Raw genomic sequence first — 17,922 nt, 5'->3', positions numbered from 1 at the left:
ATCGAAGGTAGGCTATGCCTCAGAGATTGCATAGTGTAATTTGTGTGCCTGTATGGTGTGGACCACATGTCGTGGCTAGGAGTGCACGAGTCACTATTTTTGTATTCAAACTGTGACATATATTTCAAAAATGACTTACTATTGTAGGAGCCGAAATAAAATAAATATAGGAGTCAATATTCTTAGAGACTTCTCACACATAATATCTTATGTTTTTGAAAAAGCGCCAATGTAGAATAAAAATTGGGTACGTTCGCTATTAGTCCAAGCGCGCGTTTTTAAAGCTAAAGAAGTGCGCGAATGCTGCCTTTTGTGGTGGTGGTGGCCCACACAAGCACGGAATAGTTAAGATGCAATTCAAACAGGGCGTAATATATCTGCAATTTTACCTTTTCCGGAAAACAATGTTGACAGCGAGATAGCGCACCAGCGGCAGATGACAGTGATTTTGCAAGTAGTTCTGCGTGATACGTCCATTCATATTTTCTGAAAACGTAACACCTAATACTTTGTGTTTCATCAGAATTTCATTGGGAGTGCCACCCAAAATATTTCATCACTGAAACAAGACTGTCTCCTTCTAGCCCTTAATAATAGAGTCTTTAATTTTGAGCTGTTAGTTGTTAGCGCATTATTACTAGACCATGCCGATAGTTTAGAAAGAGCACTGCGGCAATTCTGTAACACATGATCAAGTTCACCGTCCGAGAGAAACAAACTTGTATCGTCAGCATATAGTAACTTGGATGCATCTCTAACGATTTGAGCGATATAATTTACGTAGACATTAAATAGTGCTGGTCCCATTACGCTACCCTGCGGTACTGCCGCTTTAAGTTCACAATATGAGGAGCAGAATTTTTCAATAGCAACGCACTGAGTCCGCCCAGAAAGGCACGACCGAGCAACAAATTTGCGACGCCACGGATAATATAGTGTTCTAGCTTTCTAATTAAAATGTCATGGTTTAAGAGATTGATTGCCATGCTATAATCTATGATATGCCTAACGTTAGTTTACCCCCATCTATCTTATTATTTATTTGTTCCTTTTCATATAACAACGCCGTCTCTGTCGACCTGCCTGGGCGGAATCCGTGCTGACAGTTAAATGGAATGTCATTCTTTTTTTTAAAAAAACTGTTCATTCGTATGGAGATTCGTGTAGAGATTCTAAACTTCTAGAAAAGGCAGACAGAATAGAAATCGAACTGTAGTTTCCCAAGTTATTTCGATTGCCAACTTTAAAAATCGCTGACACCCTGACTTTCTTCAGAGCAATTGGAAAATGGCCAGTTTTATACAACAAGATTAAACACCAGTGCGATGACGTCAAATACAAACTTTATTGGTTTGATTTGAACATCATCTGCATAAACAGCATTGCTGTTTTTAGGCTTAAAAGTACGAGAAATTTCGGTCTCGTCAGTCGGTTTGAAGAAAATGCTATACGTACATGCATTAACATCAGTGCCACTGACCGCTCTATCTGATGACGTCATCATATTCACGAAATGATTGTCAGAGCGGTGCCCGTCACTTTTTCATTATTTATGGATGACTTCACGAAAAGATGGTTCCTCGTTTATTTGGGCTTATGCCGTCATTGATAATTTTTCACGTTTTTTCTGTATTTTTTCTCAGTACCGATGCAAAAAGAGTTTTATAATAGCGCGCCTTAGCTTTTCGTGCGAACCCAGTTACAATGCCGCAATAGACCCTCGGCTCCACTGAGAGGCAAAGCTGGACGAGCATTCATTCTTTCTCGCTCCACAATCAACCCTATTTTCATTTTTTTCCTCTCCTAACATTCCACTCAAGCTAGGCCTGTAGCTGGGGGGGGGGGGGGGTACCCTAAAAAGCCCAGGCTCCCACCCCCCAAAATTCGGATGGTAGGAGGTGTTTTAGTGAGAATAAATAATGAATATACAGATATTTTAAGGCCTTCAACTGGTGCCCTCACCCCGAAAATTGTTGTGGCTACGGGCCTGACTCTTGCACACACCAGGACGCACGCTTTGATTTCCCATCAATTTAAGTATGGATGGTGGAATAGTGCGGAAAGGGGAAAGGAGGAAAAGGCGTTGGTGCGTACGAAACGTTCAGTCCTGTTGCTCGCTCATCTTTCCCATTGGCTGTTGCAGTAGTCATCAGAAACGTGAGTCTGCGTTTCCCACCGGTGACTACGGGCGTGAGCGCGCCACACTGGAAGCAGTACAACAGTCACATAACAGTCGTAGGAAAAGTAGTAGAACGCCAAATTACTTGCCGGGCTATTAATGTGCAGCAGCCCATCCACCCGACTACGTGGAAACGCATTTCTTTCTTTTATCTAGTGCTACGTCGACGTCGACGTCCTTTTTTTTATTTTTCACTCTCTCCATCTTCCCCTCTTTTATATTGCCAGCATGAATAAAGCATCGATAAAGTAGCACAATAATGGCCGTGACTTTCGTATCACTATAGCCATTCTTTTCCTTCTTCAGTATTGTGAATAGAGTGAGGAACGATTAACTTAGTCGGTCAACGCCTCACTAACACCACCATGTCCACGCAGCAGGCGATGGAGCGATCGCGGACCATGCCTCGGCTTCGAGCACCATCACGCCTATCGTGCTCGTCACCGCCGCCGCAGCACCAACTCCACCTTCCGGCCACATCAACTGCGGCCACTATCGGCTGCCACCACTCCACGTGTGGAGCACACACATCATCAGGAGGTGGCCGGCGGTCAGCCATGGGCAGCCGGCTGCACAAGGCTTCCAGCTTCGACCATTTACTGCCAGGCTTCATTAGCTACCTATTTTCTGGAGACGGAGATCGAAAGGTGAGTAAGCAGAGCACCGGCGCGTTCTGTGAACGCAGCTAGGAGGCCTGGTTGTGCATGAGAAGATTGGTCTATTGTTTAGTAAACATCGATAACAGAATTCTCACTTAGTAACTGTACGAATGGATTTCTTATTTAAGGTAATAAAATATTTATTCAAATAAGAAAAACGTGGTTGATAACATGAAAGTAAAACGTTCCTATTTGAATGTTTTCTGTACTGTTAATAAAGAGAGCTTGCACAGTGTCGTTGATGTTTAGCAGTCATAGCACTATTTAGCATAGATGCATCGACGTTGACTCTTTGTGGTACATTTCCATCCCGACGACAAACATGCATGAGCTGTAGATAACGGCGAGTACGTAAACACATAAAGAGGCATGATAGCCAGGAGAGAGGCGCATACTAGAGGCGGAACTTAAGCTAAGGTTACCGTCCCTCCCGTGGCATGTTCAAGCATGATTCAACACAGCAGTCACGCCAGAGGCTAACTTATTGGCGTCAGGTCGCCCCTGTTGCCCACCAAAATTTTTCTCGGGGTGAGCGTAAACGAGAAGCATGGTATCACAACCACGTGAAGCAAGCGTGTGTAACAGTGATATTTCAGGGGTGAAGCTCCTTCGGGGTTGGATTGTGTCCCTCGTAGTAGTTTACTGCAGTAGTAGCCACTTCTAGTTAATTTTCAGAATTTTTCACTAGAAGACGCTGTGTGTATATGTCCTTGGACAAGCTTTTAATAAAGGGAAGCTCAGAGCAAAATGAGATTTCAAGAGAGGCTAAGAAAAATAAAGAAGAGTAGATGGGCAGAGCAGGTGTTCAAGTATTTGCATAGAAAGAGCGTGCACACAAAGGGGAGAAAAAGAACTAGGAGGCTTACCAGTAAATATCAGGTTGGCAATGTGGGTGACGTTGGAACAAGGAGCATTAAGTGAGAAGTGAGAGAGGCGGAGAGTTGTATGGAAATGAAGCCGGCTCTCAGTAACTACCGAAACAGCAAAAACAAAATGAGGAGGAAGAGGCTTTATGGCAAATCAAGCAAAAGCTCTTTACTGTTCGAGATGAGGTCGGGTTGCCTTAGAACACGTAGTCATAAAGTGGGCTTCAATAAAAAAGAAGAATTTAGGTGCTGTGGGGTAGTCAAGAAAACAATGAAACATGTTATGATTGAATGTGGCGATATCCACCAAGGTGTACGTGTAGGCACAAGCCTGCATGAGGCTTCGCGGTTTATTGAGAACCACAGAAAGCTGAACACGTAATCGATAAAAGCAAGTAATAGACGCTTAGAACATTGGTGGCAGAACAGTAGAGATAAAAGACAGAAATAGTGGGAAAATGAGGTCATTCTGACGGAAGAGGCAGAGAGAGGAACCATGAATTTATATTTTGCTTTGTTATCATAGAATCAAATTATTCAAGTAGTTAAGGCATTTGGCCAACATAAAACGAAAGTTTTATTTTCGTTTTTTTTTCCTTCCGAGCATGGTGGCACACATGTTACCATCCCGTTATGAAGGGGATGCTCATAGCAACCATCCATTCATTTTTGGACATAATATCACTTGATGACTTTAGTGGTATTCGTATGATGATGATTTCGTATAGTTGACAGACAGACAGACAGACAGACAGACAGACAGACAGACAGACAGACAGACAGACAGACAGACAGACAGACAGACAGGCAGGCAGGCAGGCAGGCAGGCAGGCAGGCAGGCAGGCAGGCAAGCAGGCAGGCAGGCAGGCAGGCAGGCAGGCAGGCAGGCAGGCAGGCAGGCAGGCAGGCAGATGCTTCGCCCCAGTCATCATTATTCACTCCTTGGATATGCTGTGATTTTGTTCGTTTGGATGGACGCCATGAATGAGGCCAGTGCTTGGGTTAAGGTTGCCACTTCCCTGTAGCGGCCGTCGTAGAGGTGTTGACTAAGTTGCACTTTTATTGAAATCATGCCGAAAGGCACGGATGCGCATCAACCCGCGTTGCAGTTGCTAATTTCGAAGGCCTCAGTAGTGATGAATTACTGTAATTTATTACACCTTGACGCTGACACTAACCTGATTATAAGGAACACTGCGGAAGAGAATAATGAGATATAATAAAAGCCGGGTTTGCAAAGCAGCAAGACTCTGTGGCTCTGGCTCTGTGGATAGTGTGCTCGGTATCTGTTGTTGCGGACCGAGATGTTGGTGGTTCGGTGCGCGTTCACGGATTTTTTTTTCATTTTGACACCTCATCATCTGCATACTTTGACGTCATTTCCGTGACTAAAATATGCCACTGAATTGCTGGTAGACCATGGCATCAAGCACGTTTGTGTTCCGAGGAAGCAAGAAAAGAAATGCAGAGGGATTGAACTGGTTTTTTTTTTGATCTGCATTCAGTCGAATATCACGAAAGCATAGAGAAAATAGAGAAAATACAGTACAAAATGAATATAACTTCACCACCTTCTAAATAATTCTAGACATTCAAGAACACCCTATCGCTTTCTGAATGCCTCTGACAGACAACAACCAGGATCCAAGAATCAGCTTCAGCGCTTGGCAACCAACCACAATTGACGTTAAACTGACGTGACAGCTGTATCAAAGGAGTACATATCTAATGTTTGTAAAAGCGGGTAGGCAGCATCATACTCCAAACTAGCTCTAAAAATGCATATGTATGTGTAAATTCCTTATATATTCATGTAAAGCATAATGATGAACAAAAATACGCAGTTGGTGTTGCGCACCCCCTGTTCATTCTAGTTCATGGATATGTTTGTAGCACGTGCCTCACCTTGGCTTATGATTTGCAGCGCCACAAAAAATCATGATCCACTACCACGTAATGGAGTTCACCACTTTGCTAATAAACAGCATCGTTGAGGTTGTGGAAGTAGTAATAAGGCGTATTTTTTGAGCTACGTCTGTCGATCCGATACGCCAGGTACCTGGCTTAAAAACTATAGTCTTCATTTTTTTATATTGTTACTAATAGGTTTTTATTTAACCGAGTAAGCTTGTCTGCCTTTATGCAAGGCCACACAAGTAACTCGGCAGAATTCTTGTTTGTTTGAAGCGTCTGCGCTTACGTCTGCCTTTAGGCCGGAATGTTAAGATGCTTGTATTTTAAGTGCGAAGCATTTTTTAGCGAACTTCGGCAATTTTGAACGTATCTATCTATCTAGCCACTTATGTTATGGCGCTCCTGTGGTCACCCCATTAACTTGGTGTAAACAAAAATTAGCATGGTATGGTAAGATGGTTTGACAAATATAACGAGCTGGTCCAGACATAAATAATGTCCCGATGCCGTCACATATGTCGTTATTCATTTCCCGCCAGACAGTGCCACCACCCACGTGTGGGTATAGGCCACTGGTATGCGGGTATGTACCACAAGTGCTTGACACTTAGTATCCACCAAAGAACGACGAGGACACACATGGACAATTTTAGCGCACGAGCATTAAGAAATACCCAGCATAGGTAGCGCCGACCCGACGATTCTAAAGAATAAATGTCAGGGTCCCAGCTGAAATTGAACCTAAGCATTCTGTGTGGCAGTGGAGCATTTTACCACAGAGCTAAACCAGAACTCAGAAATAATTTGATTGATTGACATGTGGAGTTTAATGTCCCAAAACCACCATGTGAATCTGAGAGACGTCGTAGTCGAGGGCTTCGGAAATTTCGACCTCTTGGGGTTCTTTAACGTGAACCTAAATCTGAGCAAACGAGCCTACAACATTTTCACCTCCATCGGAAATGCAGCCGCCGCAGCCGGCATTTGATTCCGCGACCTGCGCGTCAGTATCTCAGTACCTTAGCCACTAGACCACCACGGTGGGGCCTCGGAAATACTTTTCAAATGGGCGCTGATTTTCAGTGAAACGGCAATAGTGATTCCAGTGCTGCCTACCCACTTTTACAAACATTACATATGTGCTCCTTTGATAGAGCCGTCACGCCGGTTTAACGTTAATTGTGGTTAGTTGACATGCGCTGAAGTTGATTTATGTAGCAGGGTCCAGGGCCAGCGTTTCATATCAGCTTTGATGTTGCTAATAAGCATGTACCAGTCATCATCGTTGCGGAGGTGCAAACAACTGGTTATACAAACAGCTGCAACTCTTCAACACAAGTATATGTATGCAACTTTTGTATATATGTTTAGCGTAACTTTATGACGTGTAGCTCAATAAAAAATTTGCAACGCGGTCACCTTCCCCTCCACATGATTTGCATAACGAATGTGGAATCTGCCGAATTTTGTTATCACAAGTGTGCGCGTCAACTATGCATGCATGCCTCAGCTCATTATTGCAGTTACCGGTAGAAATATTGTGAATGGACACGTGATTAAGGCGTTGCGCCTTATTGAATCAAAGCGTATGAAGCGAGAATATAGTCATGGTCAATCTACATGTGCCGCTGTACCTGATGCAGTGCCCGACAAAACGTCATCATTAGGCAAATAGACATTTTTTTTCACCATTTATCAACATTTCATGGGCTCAATGTATTGCTAGATTGAACCTCTTAAGCCCACAAAAGACAAACGCTACAACACATAGAAAGAAGACTAAGTGCAAAAAAATGTAATTGGAAGAAGAAGCACTCGCTTCAACAGCACGAGCACCATCTTTTCGAATAGTTCAGCTATTACGAAGACTGTCTCCGTTCTCACTTTTTTTAGGGGCGAACCTATTGTTAGTCCAACATTGTCATGGGTCACGCGTAACCGAGAGAAGGAACTAGAAAGAAAAGAATGCAGTATCTCCCGAGCAGTATAACAAATGGCGGTGCCTCATAAAAGTACATACAAACTGCAGTTGAATAAGGATATTCTAGATGGCGCTCTACCGCTACTCTCCGATTGGCTGCTGCGTGAACTGTGCCTTAGTAAGCGGAGAACGAATGCCTCTCTCAGTTTTCTGGATAGTCGCCGTACGTACGGATCGTACGTACGGATCATTACGGATCGTTGGTGGGGCATGGACGAAGCAGAGCGGTTAAAGACGCTTGCGCTTGGCTTCTTTGGCTCGCGTCTCGTCGGTGTTACCCGTGCGCCATCTGCATTCTCGAACGTGATTGGACACACGGACGCATACACAGATGGACGGACACATGAATGTATGAAGGGACCGACGCTTCGCCCCACTCATTTTCATTCACGCAGCGAATATGCTGTGAATTTTTATTTCTTTTTACACATCAACTAGGCAGAACTATGGCAGTAGCAAAACCACGTCGCTTTCCCAAGTGATAGCAAATGTGTAGCGTTTCTGCCGTATTTTTCAAGTTTTTTTTACGTCAGTTTGGTGCGAAGGTGCCCTGTCATCACATTGTAGGGTGAGGTAGAAGTACTGACCTACACCGGCAAATACCTAAAAGAATGACGTACCGATAGCTTATACCAGCACACACTAGAAACCATGACGACACAGCGCAAGAACTCTCTTTGTTGGTAGAGTGGACGATTGCAGTTTTTTTTTCCTACTGTGCGCTGGCTTAACTAACCAGCTAGCTCTAGAGTAAATATAAATACGCCTAATACCCTGTTACAAAGGCACCCGCAAACCTTAACTCTTTTGTATTTATGTCAACAGGGATGCGTTTTGTGTCTCACGGTGTCCCTACCCTCAAGTAAGGCAAACAGAGCGTTTGCAACAAGTGTTCCACGCTATCCATTAACTGCGATAGTCAGTACTCTCGCCGCCATCAATCTGTAGCTCCGAAAAAAAAAACTGCGAACACATACTATCCGCAGGCAACATAATAAATATTTTATCGTATTTAAAGTTCTTTCAATGCTAAGTTTGTTCCTAATGTCCATTATTGAAAAAATGTGCTCGTATATATGCACATACTCTCTGCAGCCCACCTCGTGAAAAAAAAACGTTGTCCTGATATTTAGAATGAGAGTTTTCAATTCTGCGTGCACCATCTATGTATCTCTTTTTTATTGCGATGCTTTTCATACTACATAAACATAACTTAAAGCCACAGCAGTGATTTACGCGGGCTTTCTTCGTTTTTTGTCGACGCCTGCAAATGTGCCAGATGTAAATGTGAATGATTGTGGGACCTCTCTTCCGCAACAGCATGGTGAACTGAATATGAGAGTGTTCATTTCATATCGAAAAGAACAAAGTGATCTAGATGGCAGTGCAACTTGAAAGAGCTCGGCGATAACTTCCAGTGTCTGACAATCAGCGCAAGTAGAGAAAATGCACACCAAAGCAAACGTGCACTGTTGCTCGCTCTGCCACATGACTGCCAGCATGCTTTCAGTTAACACATTTTCTTGAGAAAATCAGAAACAAAATCTTTTTTGTGGAATCATATTATGCTTTCTGTAATTGTACGACTGAGAATGTTTTCAGCTTGAGTACAAGGGAAACCTACCATGCAGACGCAGGGGTAGCTATTTGGTGCAGCAGCGCATGGACTTTTCCGGCCTCTGTGCAATGCTTGTTTAGTGCCGTGTGAAATCGGTGCGAAACTATTTGCGTCCATTTTTCTAATAAGGTTTCAAACTGATGGTTTTTAATGGAGTTCATTGGCAATCGTGTGACACTGAAATAAAATTATTCGAAGGAGGTGTATGCAGTCATATGCAAACATGTGAAGTGCAAACATATGAAATCATGTACAAACATACGAAGTGAGTCTTCCAACTACTTCTCAGTTGTGTGTAATGCAAGTACGAAGGAAAGCCAGCCATTGATGATGCAAGACTACTGTTCGCGAGTCCTAATCTTTCTTGAATGCTAGAGCGCGGCAAATACGGCCACGTAAGCGATGATCTAACCTTGAATCTATGGTCTTGGTGTCACTATCAAAAGCCTGCTCGTGTCTACTGTTTGATAAAAGCCTCTTTATCTATCTTCAAAAAACCTGCTTTGAGCAAGCGTATCTTGTTCGTAGGTTTTTCCTAATTCAATCAGACGACCCGTTTTTCACTCTTCACTGCACACTGCTGTCTTCCTTGATGTTAGAGTTAGACAGCCTTTTTTACTCCCCACTGCACGCTGCTGTTTTCCTTGATATTAGAGTTAGACTACCTTTTTTTTTACTCTCCACTGCACACTGCAGTTTTCCTTGATATTAGAGTTAGACTACCTTTTTTAGTCTCCATTGCACACTGCTTTCTTCCTTGATATTACAGTTAGGCCTAAGTATTTTTTTTTCATTCACCGACCGCTTAATTACTCCGCATCGCATGAGACCCACGAAGCTACAGCAGCTGCAAATCATTTTCAAGCCGTGACTGATATTGCTTGTGCGCCCACACCGCCAGACAATGCGTCGCAAGAGCTCGGGTGGCAAGAGGCTGCCGGAGATGGAGCAGACCCTACCGCGCCGAGTGCCGTCGGTGCCGTCCGAGTATTCGTGCGAGCGTCCTGTACCGGCACCGCGTCACTCGCTGGCGCGGCGGGACTATCAGGAGGACCCCGTGTACGCGAACCGGCAGGCGCTGCTGCGGCGAGCGGCCGCTGCAGCAGCCGCTTCTGCTGCTGCGTTCGCCGAGTCCGGAACGGAGGCTACCGTCCACGACGAGGAACCCGCCGTGGAAGAAAGAGCCGCCCAAGAAGAGGTGAGATAGATAGATAGATAGATAGATAGATAGATAGATAGATAGATAGATAGATAGATAGATAGATAGATAGATAGATAGATAGATAGATAGATAGATAGATAGATAGATAGATAGATAGATAGATAGATAGCGAAGAAGCCTGGTGATCAAACGTAGTATTACTGCAGGTTAGTCGAAAACAACTAATAGAATTTATTTTCTCTTGTAGGTGCTAGTAACCCTTTCATTCTGGCATTTCTTTATAAGCACATTCAAATCGCTTTTGAATATCAGAGCTATTGTTGCAGGAAGTTCAAATGTATCAGCCGCGCTAGGCCAGTTCCTATTTTTTCGATATTCTTCTCAGTCTGACAGTCCCTATCGCTCTCCTGGGCTTCGCACTCCACCCGAAACGACCTAGAGCCTCCCATCCATCTGAGAAAAAAAAACACGTGAAGAGGACTTCTAGGCACTCCTGTGCCGTACCCACCACGACCCGGAACATCACCGCCAGATGCACTCGATGCCGCATCTATGGCAGTGGTGGCAAGCCTCTGTGGTGGCAAGCCTCCTGCAGCCTCTGTGGTGGCAGTGGTGGCAAGCCTCCTGCAGCCTCTGTGGAGGGAACTACAGACCATGACCACTTAACGAAGTGACGGCACGATGAGCAGGACAGCTCCGATCATTGGGAAGAGAGGATATGGACCAAGTGCCCTTCACGGTTGTGTCTGACAAGAAAAAAAGGGGAACTGGCGTTCCTGTCGTCTTCCGACCTCCCGCGGAAGGCGGAAGCTTATGGAAAGTGAACCCTTACATTGTGGCATCAGCGGCTGTAACGTCGGCCCAAGAGACAGTTCTTAACCATCGCCTCAACAAGGATGGAAGCTTGGTGGTTACAGTTTCAACCCTACCCGCAGCAAACTGTTTGCTCACTGTGACTGAACTGGCTGGCGTAGCTGCAGAAGCCCGAGTTCCGTACTCATACACGGCGAACTATGGGAAAATACAAGATGTCCCTCTGAGCTACTCAAATGAAGAACTACAAGACTATCTATGGGATCAAGGAATCGTTTCAGCGAGGAGGCTCACGACCTTCACACGCGAAGATGGAAGAAAAGTCAAAGAGGTACGTCGTTGATCTGTCATTTTGGAAATTAGCAAGAATTCACCGCTACATAGAAGAGTCACGCTTAGCTTCTGTAGTTACCCGGTTGCAGAAAACGTTGGGGCAGCTACACAGTGTTGCAAGTGTCAAAGGCATGGTCACATATCGAGACACTGCACAGTCCCGGTGCTCTGTAAATTGTGTGCTGGGCCTCACTCGCACAAAAATGCAGGTCCAGAGAGCAACCTAAATGTGCAAACTGTGGTAGCCCGCACCTGGCCTCATATGAAAGATGCATGAAAAAGAAGGCTGTTACTCACGCACGCACTTTGGAGCAAGCACAAGGGAAACCACCAAAGCGGAACTAACCACCACCTAACCGTGATGTGGTATTCACGAGTATGAAAGACTCCTCCCTGGAACAACCAACTCAAACCCAAAAGACATCTGCTAACACGTACGCAGATGTTACTAAAAAGAAATGTGGGAAATCCATCGGCTTGTTGTCTTCATCAAAATCATCGCAACGTACCTCACAAGACCCACCAAGCCAGCACTACCGTCACCGGTCTCAGTCACCGCAACACGACAAGGAGATCTGCGAGAAAGAGCAACACGGAAACACCGATCAATATGTAACACGCATACTGATTCTTATGTTGTTTGCAGCCCTCAAAGCCCTTGTCCACGCAAATCCCTCGTCAAGAAGTCTTCCAGAGGTAGAAGGAATCCTTGCAATAGAGCCCCTGTTGTCGACGTCCAACGCACCGCAGGGGCGCGTTTCTTCACAGTAGCAATCATGGCTTCCCCAACGACATCGCCACCTGAACTGACAATACATAAAATATTTAGCACATGCACCATATTCCAGTGGAACGCCCGCGGGCTTTGCTCAAAGCTTTCGGATTTCTGACAGCTGGTGCGAGCGTACCATTTCACTTTCATCGTCATCTCGGAATCACGAGTCGGACCACATTTCAGATTGAACGGGTAATATTGTTATGTGTTACGTGGTTCATCATTTAAAGTGGCTTGGCCATATCAGCAGATTACTCATAGGCATTCGCAGAGACATTCCGGCCTCCGAGATTGACATTCCCCCCCACAATGACAATGAATATGTGTGTGCCATCACAACAATTGGTAAACAAAAATACACACTCATTGGAGTATGCCTGGAACCAGGCAAGCCTGTCGATGCTTCAAAACTTGAAAATTTGATTTCAAGAACACCTTCTCCACACATCATTTGTGGAGACTTCAATACCCACGATGAAATTTGGGGCAGCTCGCACACTTCTGCGCGAGGTGCCAAGCCCGCATACCTACTTTCAAAGCATTCCATCGAACCTCTGAATGACGGCAGCATCAGATATCTACGAGGCTTTTCGACTACCAGTAGCATCGACGTCAACTTCGCAACAAGCTTACTTGCCTGTAATTTTCACTGGTGCACCGACTTAGAAACACGAGGGAGTGATCGCTACCCAATCATGATATCAGCTGTTGGTGCGAAGATGCCATCCAAGAAATTAATTACAAGATCTACTGATTGGAATGCATTCAAAGACGCCGCTAGCAAAGAAATTACTGCTGCCACCAAGGACGAAGAATTTCTCACAATGATGTCTCCTTGCGTACAAGCATGCACACGTCTTTCAACTAAGAATGACAGATTTTCGTCATACAATGAGGAGTTTTAAAAACTGTGTGCTATTTATTCGTAGGCGACCTGAAAGGAAAGTATTGCGCACAAAGTGTCCTGAAGACCTTCGAGCCTGCCAAAGGACAGCACGTCATATCCGGCGTTACCTGGGTAAACGTAGCTGGCAACGATGGCGCGGCTTTTGCTCCACACTGGACGTTCATCATCCGGTAGCCAAAATATGGCGGGTCTTTAAAGGCATGCGAACACCACTCCAACAGCTTCACCCTTTCACAGCACTTTCCCCTCACGAACGCAAACCCCTGTGTAAGGAAAGGACTTAAAGACGCCGAGGAACGGCAAACCAAAACTGAAGAAGACGAGCGGAGGGCAGGTGGCACGACGACGACAACAAGAAATGAAGAAGAGAAGAAGGCACGTGCGAATACGAGGCAACTGTGCGCCAATCAGCTGATGACCAGTGGTGTCCCGTAGAAGTGGCGTGCGACGACTGGGCCACGTGCGACCATTACGTGGCTGTAGGCTGTGTGGCTGGGGACGAGCCGGAGCAGCGGCAGACGGGAGACAGCGGGCCGAAGCGTCGGACGCAGGCGATCCAGGTTCCAGCCAGGGAACGCGGCTGTCTACGCTGCTGCCGTCCAACCACCCCCAGCTGGGGCGGCATTGCTGACACGAGTACTGCATCTCGTAGCGCGACCTGGCCTGCTGTTCTCTTCCTTGCCGAGGGCATCGCGGATCTCGGCGAGGCGTCTCCATGGTCAGCCGTTCGACACCGCGATGAACGTGGCCTGGCTAATGGTCACGGTTGCGTCGAGCATCGCCTCTCGGCGCACGCTCATCGCTGGACGGGCTGGCCATTCCCCGCACGGAGCATCGCGTCTCCAATGCGGGTTGACTGCTCAGTAGTCGCACCCATGCCATCAAGCGCCAATGTCACCAGAGTGTCGAACATCGGCTAGGGACGAGCGAGACGTTCTGCCGGGCGAGACGCGGGCGTGTGCACGGAGGACCACAGAGCCGGGCGAGGTCCAGGGTGGCCGAGGATTCAGGTGCCAGGGGAGTTGCTGGCTGAATCGAAGATCGCCAGCGGTGCCGAGCCGTACCGAGACACGTGCGAAAAAGAGCTCGAGGGTGGAGGCCACGAAGGCAGAGGAAGTGGTGCGCCGCTCGAGAGGACGAGTTCCTGGCAGCGTTCCTGAGCCGGACGTGGGACCCGTACGTGTCGGCCAGGTCGAGCTCCGGTGTCGGTTCGAGGTCGAGTCCGTCGGCCTGTACAAGGTCCAAGGACGGGGCCTGCTGAACGGCTCCTGCCTGGGTGCAGTGGCCGCGAGCAGGTTCGTGGGTGAGGCCTGCCGGGTGTGCTCCTCGTGAGCCGTGGCCTGATCCTGGACCTCCGGAGTTGCAACCCTGACTGCTGGGTTGGCCGCGACGTCCGATTCAACGGCGCTGCACACGGTAGCGCATCCGTGTGCGGTCAGCCGTTCCAGCCGTGCCACCTTTGCCCTCGCGCACGTCGACGACCGCATCATGTCGGGACGACAGGGACCCAAACTGCGACGTTCCCATTCCTGGACCAGGAACTGCACAAAACCGAGAAGAACGAGGTGTGCCTGTACAAGTATGTGTTTCCGCCGCACCTGCCGCACCCGACGCTGGCCTTCATCGGGCTGCTGCAGCTGCTTGGGGGCATGTTCCCCGCACAGGAGGCGCAGAGCCATTGGTTCGCGCAGCTCATCAACAAGAAAGTGTCACTTCCTTCTCTAGTGTGCAATATAAAGCTTCTTTTGGTCGCATCACATGTTGATGTCAATCCTTTCTCGTCCGCTATTAACAAACATAGTGAAGAACGTCCTTAACCATCACACCCTGAAAGAGATGTAAGAAGGATACTGCACACTTTTATCATCAATTTCAATACTCTGGAGCTCTTCCGCAAAGAAGTCTGACTTTTCACGAGAGACAGTGCTAACATTGGATTTGCCATTCACAATTGAAGAAGTGAACACCACATACAGGGAATCAAACAGGCACACATCACACGGTCACGGTGAAATAAGCTATGAAGCCATCGCAAAGTTACCCCACACCTCCCGCCTACGACTCCTAGAATATTATAATTATTCGCGGTTGTCTGGCGAGTTTCCCGCAGAATGGAAACTCGCAAAAATATTGCCCATTTCGAAACCTTCAAAGCAGTCAACAAGCTACGCCTCTTTCCGACCCGTTGCCTTGCTGAGTTGCGTTGGCAAGCTCATGGAGCGAATGGTTCAGAAACGAATGATTTGGTTTTTAGAAAGCCACGACAAATTTCCTCAAGAAATGAACGGATTCCGTCAAGGCAGATCAGATATCGACAATTTTATCACCGTCGTCTCTTCACTTGAAGAGGACCTCTTTGCTGGACGCATTCCAATAGCTATCTTTCTCGACATCAAAGCAGCTTTTGACTACGTCTTTTACCACGCCATTCTTGCTGCCATCGTAAGTCACGGCCTTGGAGGAAGACTATATACATGGGTTGAAAGCTATTTAAAAAAACAGAAGATATATATGTGCACTCCAAACGGTCCCATACAGTTCTACGCAGTAAATAAGGGCGCATATCAGGGCACAGTGCTCAGTCCACTCCTTTTCAACATCACCCTCATACATATAAAGAGGATATTGCCGCGAGGAGTGCACGTCAAAATTTACGCCGACGATATCTGTATCTGGAGTGCTTCAAGTTCGCGTTTCGTTACCGAACAACTCCTTCAAAAGGCTTTACAGAACTTATCTGCGTATTTGGCTCTCCGGGGTTTGCTCTTTTCTCCAGAAAAGAGCACAGCCATGGCATTCACGAGAAAGCAAATGACCAAGTATCCGCTCCTCCTAGTTGGCCGGCCACTGACCTATGTGCGGTCTCTGCCATTTCTTGGAATAGTCATCGACAGATGTCTTTCCTGGTCTCCTCAGGTGAAGAAACTTCGAGCGCGGATAGCTGTAGCATCACAACTCTTCAAATTCATGGCGGGAACACGATGGGGATGCAAGTGCCGATCAATGGTATTGCTTGAGAGAGTGTATACTGAAGGAACCTTGCGTTATTGCCTACCGGTGCTTCACCGATTATCACCAACAAACAAGAGAACCTTGGAGGTCGCACGAAACAATCGCCTACGAATCTGTCTAGGCCTTCCGAAGAGCTCATAAGGCTCAAGAACTGTAGCGGAAGCAGGATGTTTTCCACTAGATGTCATCTGCACTCGAGAAATATTGCGCACTCTTTTCCGCCATGTCATACACGGGAAGAATGATTTTTTGTACCGCATACATCTCACCCACAGCAATTCAGCATTCGACCAAGCTATGCAAACGAAGCAGCTTACTGCTATGAGACAGCCGAAGAAGTTGATGCCTCCAAGATTTCCTCCATGGACGCTTTGACCTCTTGATATTAAACAGTGTGTCCCAGGAATCAACGAAGCGAAATGACGTAATGCACAGACCGCACTGCTGCAGACAAGTCTCTTTTACTTAGCCCAGCATTACACTCAGCCTTCTCATATTTATACTGACGCCTCAACTACTAAGGAGATCTCGTCATATGGCCTCTATGTTTCCTCTACAGGACAAAGTCTATCCTATCGGCTACAACGCAGGACATCAATGACAGCAGAACATTATGGAATTAAGGAAGCAGTCCTCTACATCCTGCGTGAAACGCTGAACTGATGGGTGATCTTCACCGACTCTACGGGAGCTCTACAAATACTATTCAGTGTCTTAAAGAAAAAAAAATTATCACCCAATTTTATTTGATATAGCACACTCACACCACTTGGCTATTAGCTCGGGTCACGCTATCACATTTCAATGGATACCGGCTCATTGCGGTATACTGGCCAATGGAAAAGCAGATGAAGCGGCCCGCAAAGAACTTCAAAAGCAACATTACAGGCGAACCTATTTCACTAAATCAGATGCTTCCCATCTGGCTAAAACGCTTGCTTTCGAAGAAAACAAAAGGCTATGAAACCTCCCGACACATCAGTATGCTTTCCTCCACTCTATCGACCTACATCTAAAGACTACACTCCCATCCCGAATCCCTCGACACCTGAAAACTCTCTACCACCGGCTCCTGCTCTACAGTGCTTAAGGAAACAATTTACGGTATCGCTTCGGTCAAGTAGACAGTCTATACTGCAATAACTGTGGCTCCATAGGAACTGTAAAACATACCTTCTTTGAGTGCCGAGCGTATGTCAATGAGCGTATGCTCTATGAACACTGCATGCATATGTTAACCCAAGAAACTCTATCAGTTGATTGTGTCCTGGGCCCTTTCCTCAGCTTCACGCGACAGAGGCAAGCGATGAAAATTTTATTCACGCATTTAGACAATATCGGTCAGCTAGACAAACTGTAGGGGTGCCCTGAAAACTGAACTCATGCTGTCAGCACACGTCCCCGCCCAAGAGACAGAAAAGTGTCTGTCTATTTACTTTTTTTTCCACTTTAATTTTTAAAATTTTTTTTCTCTCTTCGGCCTTTCAGTCCCCAATCCTTTTCTCCACGCAGAGTAGGAAGTCAGCGACACACACACGCCAGCTAAATTCTCTGCTTTTCAATAAAGAGCCCTCTCTCTCTCTTTATCGTTGCATGCAAGTAAACACTTCCGAACGAGCGTCACTAAACTTTATAGTAATATTTTATCACGTTAATTTTACATGAAAAACCGCTATCCTCCTGACTATAAGCTATATATTTGT

At 46.3% G+C, this 17,922-nt stretch overlaps 1 protein-coding gene across 2 annotated transcripts in view; it reads left to right on the top strand.

The window, feature by feature from the left end:
* LOC119181214 (tyrosine-protein kinase SYK) overlaps window positions 1–17,922 on the top strand; it is a 381,065-nt gene that overhangs the window by 246,555 nt on the left and 116,588 nt on the right. For both annotated transcript variants that reach the window (XM_075882940.1, XM_075882939.1), the window contains exons 7-8: window positions 2,557–2,826; window positions 10,119–10,415. In XM_075882940.1, coding sequence (XP_075739055.1) covers window positions 2,557–2,826; window positions 10,119–10,415 — 567 coding nt within the window. The remainder of the gene's footprint in view (window positions 1–2,556; window positions 2,827–10,118; window positions 10,416–17,922) is intronic.

This window comes from Rhipicephalus microplus, unplaced genomic scaffold, assembly GCF_043290135.1.
Source record: "Rhipicephalus microplus isolate Deutch F79 unplaced genomic scaffold, USDA_Rmic scaffold_14, whole genome shotgun sequence".
Taxonomy (NCBI): Eukaryota; Metazoa; Arthropoda; class Arachnida; order Ixodida; family Ixodidae; genus Rhipicephalus; species Rhipicephalus microplus.
The sequence above is the reverse complement of the archived record's forward strand: the minus strand, read 5'-3'. Positions and strand labels throughout refer to the sequence as shown.